The following is a 12,595-nucleotide window of genomic DNA, read 5'->3' on the forward strand; positions in this document are numbered from 1 at the left end:
GTCATTATTAATAATAATGATTTATATAGGACCTTACCAAAATAAAGTTCAATAATAAAACAATAAATGCCAATAATAAAAACAAATTATTGCACAAAAATCCCGTTTTAAAGGAAAAGAGGTGCAAGTCATACTTTGATGCGAAATATTCCAGAAAATATGGTAGATATGGCATTTATTTCACTTAATGATCACTGTTTTGGCCATTTGTGTTAAAATGTTATTCCAACCCCTGTATTACATGGACCACTCCCATATAGATATTAAGGGCTCACTCTAATTTTATGGAAACATTCATTCACTGCTGCAGAATAATATTATTAATTAAGAGATTATGAATGCTATATTCATTTCTACCAATTAACACCCCTAATTCTTACAAACTGTAGCTTCCAAGCTCCACTTTTGCCATCACATGCTGTACAGCTGATAAATACTCTAAAATTGAAAATCCCTGATAAATATGAGCTGTTTCTCAGCCCAAAGTTGAGCTGTCAATATCTGTAGAGGTCCAGGCACAGCAAACTTCACAAAATGGCCATTCTGTATTACAAATGTCCTCATTTCCTGCAAGGCCAGACAATAAACGTACCCAGGAGTGTCATCTGTGGGCTGCTCTTCAGACTCCTCAGCATCTCTTTCACCTTTGGCTCTTTACTGACAATCAGAGCTGTGTGGCCGATGAACAGAGGAGCCATGTTGTGGAAAATACTGTCGTTCACAAACTCAAGCATCACCTGCAAATGAAAACAGCTGGTTTAAAAAAATAAATAAAACGCTCAACTCAGAGCGCAAACATAAAAACTATTCATGTTGCTGGTTTCATTTTCTGTCAAGTGGATGCACTTCTTTACACACTGATTATTTGTGGAGGTCAAGTCTGGTGGAAGAATGAAAGGTCTGACATTTTATAACAGCCAAAGACAAATTAAAATGTATAAGACATAATGTAGTCACTAATAATGTTACTTTTTACACGAGAGCTTTTTTAACATGGAAATACAAAATTCTCCACCTAGAAAAAAAACTGATGCCGTTATCCATCACTTGTACCTTCTTGGGGAAAAATTTGATGGTGATATCATGTTTATACAGTCTGGATTTGAGAAGCAGGATGTCTTCATTAGTGCTGGCATTGTTTTGGACCACAGCAATCATTTTATTTTCCTGGAACACGTTTGTCACGATTTTCCTCAAAAGCAACTCGAAGGGATTTTCCTAGCAGAAGAAAAGGGTTTTATTATTGTTGTTTTTTTGTTTTGTTTTTTCATTTCACAGTAAACAGTAAGTTTCAGTACATACTTCTGTGACGTAAGAGCTAACATTCCAACAAACTATGAGTTCCCACATTTCCACTGACAAACTAGATTTTCCACATTCAAACAATTGTCATAGTTACAAATTAAACAAGGTGATTAAATAATACAAAATTACAGTTCATCGTCCAATGACCTAAGTCAACTGCAGCCCCCTCCAAAGGTACTGGAACAACAAGGCAAAATAATTTATTTCTGTCATACACTGAAATGCTTTGGTTTGAGATCTAAAGACAAATATGAGAAGACAAGAGAATATAATTTATTTCACTATATTTATACTGGGTGTGTCATACACCATAGAACATAATGCGTTCTGTATCATACCAACCAATTTTTGTGAGCTACAATATTGGAACACAGTTTTAACAATCCAGTGTTCAACTGTGACAAAAGATTCTTTCCTTATATTCCACCATCATTCAATATCAACACACAAGCCAAAAATATTATTAGTAATCAAATAACTGTGTCACATGCTCACTTTTGATTCAGAGAAAACCTTTTTTGAAAAACTACTTCCGACATTAATTGTTGGCTTCGGTGGCTGTGATTGCAGAAACTATGCAGAACACTTTTCATAGTGAAGTCACCCCAGGTGAAGCCACCCCACTGTAATAACACAATATTTCAATTGTTATATTTTCATGTAATAAATCATTTATGCACACCAGGGGCATAACACACTGTTCTTACTCAAGTTTTGTTAGTGAGATGACTTATGGGGACAGCCGCTCCCGTTGTGCAATATATACACAGCATAACTTAACATGAAGAAATGGTATGCCGTTTTGATTTCGGCTGCAACTGCCGAAGCAATCGCAAAAAGTGTTTTTTTTTTCTTTTTCAGTTTCCAGTGGAGAAGGGAAGATGAGGCAAATGGGATACGTTGTGTTGGCAAGTGTTAAGGCCCACTGACACGAGCATTACTTTGATTCACGCACTTGCACGACCTATGTCGTGCAGGAGAGTAAACTCATCTTTAACGTGTGCAGACTGAACGTGAGAGGGGTGCCAGTGCGTGCAATTGCACAAAGAGAATTCAAAAAATGTTCAAATAATCCTTCACGCATAAATGTCATGCTACTTGGTGCGATCTGCTCGCCAACATGACATGCAGCTCGTCAAGTGGAATAAAGAAGTGAACAAAGCGAGTGGATGCATCAGTGGATCACATCAGAGCGTAGCTCGTCTGAATGATTATAACGAGACGTTAAATCTATCATAAACATACTTTAACAGCTGCAGACAACAATGAAAGAAAATGCAACTGTTTTACCAACCCATGACAATGTAAACATGGCAAATAATTCCATTTTTAGACAGCTCCAAATGCTTTCTCCAGCTCATTCAGCGCGTGCGAACGGCACTGCTGGACCGCTCCTCTGTGATTCAGGAAGCGATCAGAGCCGTTTTCAACAGACAACTTGCAGACAAAATGATTAATCTGCTACGACATAATTATTTTATATACGCAGCGTCCAGTGTAGAGCGCGTGGCAGGAGGTGGTACAAAGCACGGCATCCAGCCGGGAAGACATGCGTGCAAGTGCGTGAATGAGTCATGCTCGTGTCAGTGGGCCTTTACCCTACACAGCTAACCAGACTAGCTACATCGTTCTCTCACCTGCAAAACCGCCTCGACGTGTTTGTGCTCTGTCATTAACAAACCTCAACACATCCACTTTCCCATCGAAATGTCACTTTTTCTTTGCATTTTCACTTTGTTTGCCTGTAATTTGCCCAAAAACTCAGACAAAATTATGTGGTTTTGTCCCCAAAAGTAGACAAATTAAATCATATTTTACCCATTTAGTGCCTGCCCTCCAACGAGACTGCGCTGGCCAATTGTCAGGTAAAAAGCCCATTGATGGGAGCAGGTCCTTAACTTTAAACTAGTCTTTATTATTTTTTAAAAATAAGCATGGATAGCTGAACTGGGGTGACTTCACTCACTACCCAGAGCGCAACTTCTTTACTACATCACTAGTCATACATCTTCACAGTGGAGTGGAACAAAGAAAGATTATCTTCAAGATGTGGAATTTCAGCTAGTTTGCCAGAATGCACATTGAGAGACTCGAGCCTAGAGATTTGCACTGGTTTCTTGTGTTGAAATCCTTCTGTGGTCCACTGCATCATGAAGACTGGTCACATAAAACACGCGTCTGCTGTCACCTGCTGGACTTCTGGTTGTGGATACGCTCCTGGAGGCACTCCAGGTTTAGGAGGAACATACTCCGTAAGAGCCATCAGCTTCTGTTTCATAAAGTGCATCGGCTTTCTGTGACGAGTCACAGCTTTGGCGTAGTGCCGGACACTCTGCACAAGGGGCAGCCATTCTAAAAGACATTTAAAAAAAAAAAATCAACAAAAACGTATTTAAAACATGCAGCGGTCGCCTCAGCTAACTGCTAACACCGGCTAGCTTCACCTAACGTTAAAGTGCGCAGACTTAATGCGGCTACCTAGCATAATAAATACAACAAAAACAGCCAACCACAAACACCACACTACTTCAGATAATGTTATAAATTCGTCATTATTAAATCTGGATTACTGTGTTTCGGTAGCAATTTTGCACACAAGGTTGCCGCCATCTTTCTTCTTCTTCTTCTATGACGTTTAATGGCAGCCGGCATCCTTATTGCTGCATTGCTGCCACCTTCTGCATCAGTTCGTTATAGCAGTACTAAATCCTCTCTCAGTCCAGTGTCGTTCAAGTATTTCTAAAGCCAATACTTCTCCCACCCACTTGAAACGTCTTTCAGATCTGTTCTTCAAAATTTTGAGGGATGCTCTTTCTTTTCTCTGGAAAATTTGTTACAATAGAACATGCTGCACTGTCTCTGGCTGTGGACATACCAAACATATAGTCCATCCGAGAAGGAAGAGAGCACTGTTCAAGAAAGTATGACTAATTCTCAGTCTAGCAATAGTGACTTCATCCTTTCTTTTCCACCCTCTTCTTCTACAACTGTTAACTGAATCTGTCACTCGACTAGCTACTGAAAATTCATGCCTACCTCTGAGTCTCTTGCTCCAAGCATTTTTGCTATTGCAAGTTAATTTCCCTCCATACAATACACTTGCCCTCTGCTTTGGAAAGACTGATACTGATTTCAATGTTTTCTTTTGTCACAGCTTTTTTGGCCAACCTATCCACCTTCTCATTTGTTGTGATAACTTTATGTGTCAGAATATTATCTCAACCCCTTTTTTTGCCGCATCCCTAATCGCCAAAAGAATGTCGTAAATGAGGTCTTGCCAACTCTTGGATGAACTTGTCCCAATACTATTGATAGCTGATACCAAGTCACTGCACACCAACACCTTTCAATGATCCATCTTTGCCGTCCACTGGACTGCAATTAGAATAGCCAACAACTCCATTGTGAATACATTCAGGAAATCTGATGTTCTTTTGCATGACCCAATATTCCATGCTTGGACTACAAAAGCTGCTCCAGTAGCACCCATTTCTGGATCCTTTGACCCCTCAATGAAAAGTAAAAGGTGTTCTTGGTACCTCTCTGTTGCATATTCATGAAATGCATTAACTAAGAATCCATTATTATTCTATGCCTTAAGTTCAAGTAGTGCAAGGTCAACCTTGGTTATCTCTAGATGTGAGGATGGCATGTATATTCAAAAATAAATATTACACTCTGAAATACGCTAGTTTAAACAACACAGTCTAAATAAAGGTGCACTGTTGCCTTAAATAAAACAAGGTGTAATTAATGTTTTGCATGGAACTTATTTGCATCCAGCATTATATACCCAAAATTCTGCATGTCATTGGGTGTATCACTAATCTTGTCAGAATCATTGTCACCATCATCATTGCTTTCATCATCACCCACCAGTGGAATATTCAAAATTGCACAATATACCACAAACTATAATGATGCAACTTGCACAAAAAGTGGAATGTCTATATCTGTGAAGAAGTGACATCGCCTTTTCAACAGTCTAATTCTTCTCTCAGCCACAGCTGTAGCCTTGTGTGTTCTAAATTTGCAAATTAATTTCATCAAAAATATATCAGACATTTATTGCCACACATTCACTTATACTAACTGCTATGTGAGAATGGGAGGTTTTATATGGCCGCTGGTCTCACTTTGTGCTCCCACAGTAGTCTGCATGATCTCCACCAAAAATAAACTGTATTATCTTTGGTCTCCAATGGGTAATCTCCCAACATATTGGTTGCCCTCCATCTGATTTCGAACTATGTTTTTGGAATAGATACCCCAAACCACTGTCAATTCTGTTTCTCATTTCTGAGCTACATCTGTACAAATTAGTAAGAAGTCACTGGATTTTGGATGGTCATAATTAACTGCATATCTCAAATTAATTTGGTATTTCTTTTTTAACTGCAACAGGTGTAGACCAATGTCCGGTGCTACAAGAATACAAGGAATGACTGCAAGAAACACAACTGTCAGCCCTGTGTTGAGATCAGACTCTTTGAACTTTCCAGATGTTATATTCCCAACATGACTGTGCTTTTAAGTCAGGTCTGTGGCAATAAATTAACAAATTTATCTGAACCCTACCAATTCTGCCAAGAAAAGTGGTCAAATATCCAACCAGATTTCTGGCAGAAGCTTACTGATGGCAACAACAAGCATCTGGTATAGCTTAAAGTTGTTAAGATACATTTAACTAACTATTAGGTGTGCCTGGTGTATATTTTTAAACAGAACTTGGCCCGGTGCAAACTCTGCCCCATGTGTGGACTGGGCCCAGGGCAAACTCCACCCTAACCCTAATCCAGGCCAAGTTGTTAACACAGGGTCATTCCTCTCTGGGCCGGGTTCTCTTATTGTTACCTTTTTGACCTCATACAATATGTATTTCATAGTTTGGACTTTGTGTTGATCTCAGAACCACCAGAAACTGTGTGACTTAAAAAAAAAAAACTAAAAAAATGATGGCGGCACCAACTTGATAATGCTATCATAATACAAAATGTGTATGTAAAAATATTTGCATTTGGGGTTGTCCTGAGAGTCTTTACATTAAAAATAGAGTTTGACTTTGCAGTATGTGTCCTTGAAGGGTCAAAACTGTATACAGCGACACCAAAACAGAGCATACACTATCAGCTTCTACCTCTTTTGAGTTCTGACATGTATAGTTGAATTTGCTGATATTCTTCCTTGTTGTTTTACATTTAAAATATGATCATATGCATTATGAACTATTTTGAATATTTTTTATCATGTCTAGTCCTCTATTACGGAAGCGTATTGCATTCACTGGATAAAAAAAAATTTGACCACTGATCTCGTAATTACGAGAAAAGAGATCTTTTCTCGTAATTACGCTTTTCTCGTAATTACGAGATCAGTGGTCATTTTCTCGTAATTACGAGATCAGTGGTCAAATTTTTTTTTATCCAGTGAATGGAATACGCTTCCGTACTCTATCATGCTATAGGCGTGTTACTATACCAGCTTGTTACAGCCAGTTCACTGCAGTTTTTACCCACTCAAAATAATCAAAAGTAGATTCATGGGGATAGACTTACCATAATCTGGCAACTGTTGGTTCTGTTTTGTTTTGTTTTGGTTTGGTTTTGTTGGTGTTGTTTTTGCGTGGGAAGTGTGTGGGGGGGCGTCAAATGTGCAGAACCCATGCTGCAATTGACGTTATAATAATATTTTTTTTCCCAAAATTTTATTTGGCATTCCACGCACGTTGGTGTGACGTTTTACGTGAACGATAAAGCGTGTTTACGTCACTGATCTCTATGGCTAGTATAGATATTAGAAAGAGTAGACGCCACATTGGTTGCTGAGGCGCAAGAAATGCGGCCGCCATCTTGGACCGGTCATCATAGGGTTTTTTTTTTTTTGTTTTTTGTTTTTTTGCTTTGTTTTGTTTTGTTTTTTTGACCGGTCATCATAGTGATTCAATCACAGGGCACAGTGAAGGTTTGATTTAATATTCTTGTTTATTTTTATCTTTCTATAATAAAGTTGTTTTGTTCTTTGTTATTTTCTCTGTTCTGTAAAGTGTCTTTTAGCACTGTGTAAAGCACTATATAAATATAATGCATTATTAGCAGTATTATAATAAGGTGCTGAGAGCTGCAGAGAGCTCTGTATACAGTCCTCTTTTAGGGCTTTTAGCTGGAAAACTTTCACGAGCAAGTTTGTACATGTGTAAATGTGGTCTGGGGCGGAGATGTCATGTTCTTGTTTTAATCTGACAATTTACATTTACATTACATTTTGTTCTCTCTCTGCTTTGTACAGCCTTGGAACTTTCTCTTTCTCTCTCTGACTGGAAATGAAGTATATTGATACCCTATGTGATATTTTATATTATCATTTTCTGATATATCTGCTCTGTGTAGTTCAGATGTCAGAAGCTAAATAGTGTGGGACCTGGTTAGTACTTGGATGAGAGACCTCTTCAAACACCACGGGCTGTGTATGTTTCTCCAGGTAAAGCTGGAGTTGTGTCAGGAAGGGCATCCGGTGTAGAACTTGTGCCAAATACCAGTGCAGATCTGGCTGTATCCGCTGTGGCGACCCCAAACAAAATGGGAACAGCCGACAACAACAATCATTTTCTATATATGTATTTCTGATTTTTTTATGTATGTGTATGACTTATATTGATACTCTATATATGATTTATATATTTTATAATTTTCTCTGATATATTGATTATATTGATACTCCATATATGATTTATATATTGTAATTTTCTCTGATATATAACTTTTTCTATTTTATAGATAGATAGATAGATAGATAGATAGATAGATAGATAGATAGATAGATAGATAGATACCCTGATCTATATATTTTTTGATTTTATGATATATAACTTATATCTATTGTTATGTTTTATATAGAAACATAATGTATTCATTAGTCAGTATTTTGTTTATATATATATATATATATATATATATATACGAGGTATCTTATAAAACTAACCGGCAGTTTTATATAAAAAAAAAACTATATGGATTTGATTGACATGCGATTACACCAATCATGCTTGAACCCTCATGCGCATGCGTGAGTTTTTTCACGCGTGTTGGTGACGTCATTTCCCTGTGGGCAGGCCTTGAGTGAGATGTGGTCCCGCCCTCTCGGCTGAATTCCTTTGTTTCACACGCTGCTCGAGACGGCGCGCGTTGCTTTATCAAAATTTTTTCTGGACCTGTGAGGAATATCCGAGTGGACACTATTCGAGAAATTCAGCTGGTTTTCGGTGAAAAGTTTAACGGCTGATGAGAGATTATGGGGTGTTTCTGTCGCTGTAAGGACTTCCCACGGAGCGGGACGTCCTGCAGCGCTTTCAGGCGCCGTCGTCGGCCTGTTTCGACCTGAAATCATCCTAATTTAAGGCTCTGTTGACCCAGGACGTTGTGAGAGAACAGAGAAGATTAAGAAGAGGCCGGCATGAGGAGTTTATGCGGACATTCCACTGTTTAAGGACATTTTTTTAATGAAAGACATGCGCGCAAATTGCCGAGTCGTTTCCGTGACGACTTGGCAAATCTGTGTGCGCCGCGACAGGAAAAACACCTCCGTGTTGAAAACCATTTGTAAAATTCAGGCGGCTTTTGATGGCTTTCAACAAGTGAGTAACTGAGAAATTGTTTAACAGCTAGGGCATGTTCCAACTTGCCAGTTAAGGTTTCCAACGGAGGTGTTTTTCCTGTCACGACCCCCTGCGGTCGGGTCCGGCCTGACATGCGACTCTGCCCGCACGTTCTTTCATTACAAATTGTCCCTTAACTTATGGAATGTCCGAATAAACTCCTCATGCCGACTTCTTCTGAAGTTCTCTGTTCTCTGACGACTTACAACAGAGTCAACAGAGCCTGAAATGTGGAAGTTTTCAACTTGAAACGGCGAGACGCTGCCGCCTCGAAGCGCAGATCGCCGTCAGGCACCGTGGGCCGTCCTCACGGCGACACTACCAGACCAAAATCTCTCATCAGCTGTTAAAATTTTTACCGAAAACCAGCTGAATTTATCGAATGGTGTCCACTCAGTTGTGCCTTACAGTTTTGAAAAAATTTTGATCAAACAAAGCAGCAGTCTCTGAGCCATTCCTAAACAATGAAAAAATTGACGAGAGGGTGGGCGACTCCTCACTCAAAGACTGCCCACAGGCGAATGATGTAACCGACAGGCGTGAAAAAACTCTCGCATGCCCACGAGGGTTCAAGCATGTCTGATGTAATCACATGTGATTCAAATCCATATGGTTTTTGAAAAAAAATAATAAGGTCGGATACTTTTCTAATAGACCTTGTATATATATATATATATATATATATATACAAGGTCTGTCAATAAAGTATAGGTCCTTTTTATTTTTTTCAAAAACTATATGGATTTCATTCATATGTTTTTACGTCAGACATGCTTGAACCCTCGTGCGCATGCGTGAGTTTTTCCACGCCTGAGCACGCCTTGTGGGAGGAGTCGTCCAGCCCCTCGTCGGAATTCCTTTGTCTGAGAAGTTGCTGAGAGATTGGCGCTTTGTTTGATCAAAATTTTTTCTAAACCTGTGAGACACATCGAAGTGGACACGGTTCGAAAAATTAAGCTGGTTTTCGGTGAAAATTTTAACGGCTGATGAGAGATTTTGAGGTGATACTGTCGCTTTAAGGACTTCCCACGGAGCGAGACATCGCGCAGCGCTCCCAGGCGCTGTCATCAGCCTGTTTCAAGCTGAAAACCTCCACATTTCAGGCTCTATTGATCTAGGACGTCGTGAGAGAACAGAGAAGTTTCAGAAGAAGTCGGTTTCAGCATTTTATCCGGATATTCCACTGTTAAAGGAGATTTTTTTTAATGAAAGACGTGCGGGAAGATTGCAGCGTCGGCTCGCAGCCGCTGCGACGCTCCGCCACAGGAAAAACACCTCTGTTGGAAGCCTTAAGGACGAGTTGGAACATGTCCAGCTGTTAAACAATTTCTCATATACTCACTCCACTGAAAGCCATCAAAAGCCGCCTGGATTTTACAAATGGTTATCAACACGGAGGTGTTTTTCCTGTGCCGCCGCACCGCGCCGGCTGCGTCCCGACGCGCGGACCCGTCCGCACGTCTTTCATTAAAAAAATCTCCTTTAACAGTGGAATGTCCGGATAAAATGCTGAAACCGACTTCTTCTGAAACTTCTCTGTTCTCTCACGACGTCCTGGATCAATAGAGCCTGAAATGTGGAGGTTTTCAGCTTGAAACAGGCTGACGACGGTGCCTGAGAGCCGTGATGGCTTTTTAAGTAATGGTTTAATTACTGCCACCTTAAAAGCCTGTGGTACATAGCCAACTAATAAAGATAGATTGATCATATTTAAGATCGAAGCATTAATTAATGGTAGGGCTTCCTTGAGCAGCCTGGTAGGAATGGGGTCTAATAGACATGTTGATGGTTTGGAGGAAGTAACTAATGAAAATAACTCAGAACAATCGGAGAGAAAGAGTCTAACCAAATACCGGCATCACTGAAAGCAGCCAAAGAGAACGATATGTCTTTGAGATGGTTATGAGTAATTTTTTCTCTAATAGTTAAAATTTTATTAGCAAAGAAAGTCATGAAGTCATTACTAGTTAAAGTTAAAGGAATATTCGGCTCAATAGAGCTCTGACTCTTTGTCAGCCTGGCTGTGCTGAAAAGAAACCTGGGTTGTTCTTATTTCCTTCAATTAGTGATGAGTAGTAAGATGTCCTAGCTTTACAGAGGGCTTTTTTATAGAGCAACAGACTCTTTTTCCAGTCTAAGTGAAGATCTTCTAAAGTAATGAGACGCCATTTCCTCTCCAACTTACGGGTTATCTGCTTTAAGCTGTGAGTTTGTGAGTTATACCACAGAGTCAGGCACTTCTGATTTAAGGCTCTCTTTTTCAGAGGAGCTACAGCATCCAAAGTTGTCCTCAATGAGGATATAAAACTACTGACGAGATAATCTATCTCACTTACAGAGTTTAGGTAGCTACTCTGCACTGTGTTGGTATATGGCATTAGAGAACATAAAGAAGGAATCATATCCTTAAACCTAGTTACAGCGCTTTCTGAAAGACTTCTACTGTAATGAAACTTATTCCCCACTGCTGGGTAGTCCATCAGAGTAAATGTAAATGTTATTAAGAAATGATCAGACAGAAGGGGGTTTTCAGGGAAAATCAGTTTAGTATTCAGAGAGTTACGATGGATTAAATGCGCTGCACTGCCAAACAGCACTGAGTGGAGCGGGTCGGATGACCGGTTCAAGATGGCGGCTCCACGACTCGTCAGCGTCAATAGGCGGCAGCCGTCGATGCGGCGCACTGCGGCGCCAAACCGAATGACGCTATTGGCTGCCATGTTGGTACTCCCTTGGTCAGTCCGGTCCCACGCAGTCAGTCATTTCTCAGGCTCAGTGATCTCTGTGTGTTACTTCCACAGCACATAGAGATTGGTTTTATGTTTAATGTGGTTAATTTTAATCTAGCAATAATAAAAAAGATCAATATTCCATATCCAAATGTCAGCAGGTGTTTACTAAAGCTACAACCTATTAAGATGTCCATTTTCACAACATTAACATAAGTAGAATTTTTACATTATCACTTCTCCATAAATTTCCTATTACTCAAACAATCCACTTTAAACTGCAATTTTCTAATGTACTCTGAATGCAGCTGTGTTTTGTTGGTACACATGTTGTTATAATTCATTTTGTTGACAACACATTAATCAAAAACAATACTTAAATAATTTGTATTTCTACATTTTAGATCACTTTAATCTGTAGAATTTCTTTATGAAAGTCCAAAACAAAATTTAATTGTCCAGTGCAATTTTATTATAAGAGCATTGTGTTTCATACTTTGTGTCAGTAATGTCTAACTGTGTAACATTGCAGGGATTAAACCCTATGAGTCAATAAACGTACATACATCAGGTGACTTCCAACAAATATTATTGCCAAGTGGTTTTGTTGAAAATAGAATAGAATAGAATAAATCAGTCATTTTCAAGGAACGAGAATCATGAGATGTGACTTTTCAAGTCATCTTTGTGTTTATGAAGTAGCAGTGCACCTGGGCAATGTCCAGGTCTGAGATCTCATTTAAAATGCCTTTGTTTTAGTTAATCATTTATTCTGAATTAGTTTCTCCGGGTAGCTGTAATAATCAAGATGACCTTTAATACAGCTGACTGAGCATTGACAGATTGATGACCTCGTACACAATCCAGGCATTGGACCTATTCCTGAGAATAATGCCCCTTTTGTTAGTCT

General features: G+C 39.2%; 1 protein-coding gene across 1 annotated transcript in view; it reads right to left on the bottom strand.

Annotated features, from left to right (window-relative positions):
* Positions 1–3,991, bottom strand: part of mrpl10 (mitochondrial ribosomal protein L10) — a 7,650-nt gene extending 3,659 nt beyond the window's left edge. Inside the window, exons 1-4 of the mRNA XM_034194101.1 lie at positions 3,876–3,991; positions 3,494–3,657; positions 1,054–1,218; positions 593–737 (exon numbers count right to left, since the gene is read on the bottom strand). Of these exons, the coding sequence (XP_034049992.1) occupies positions 593–737; positions 1,054–1,218; positions 3,494–3,657; positions 3,876–3,957 (556 nt within the window). The 5' untranslated portion in view covers positions 3,958–3,991. The remainder of the gene's footprint in view (positions 1–592; positions 738–1,053; positions 1,219–3,493; positions 3,658–3,875) is intronic.
* Between the last annotated feature and the right edge of the window lie 8,604 nt (positions 3,992–12,595).

This window comes from Thalassophryne amazonica, chromosome 18, assembly GCF_902500255.1.
Source record: "Thalassophryne amazonica chromosome 18, fThaAma1.1, whole genome shotgun sequence".
Classification (NCBI taxonomy): Eukaryota; Metazoa; Chordata; class Actinopteri; order Batrachoidiformes; family Batrachoididae; genus Thalassophryne; species Thalassophryne amazonica.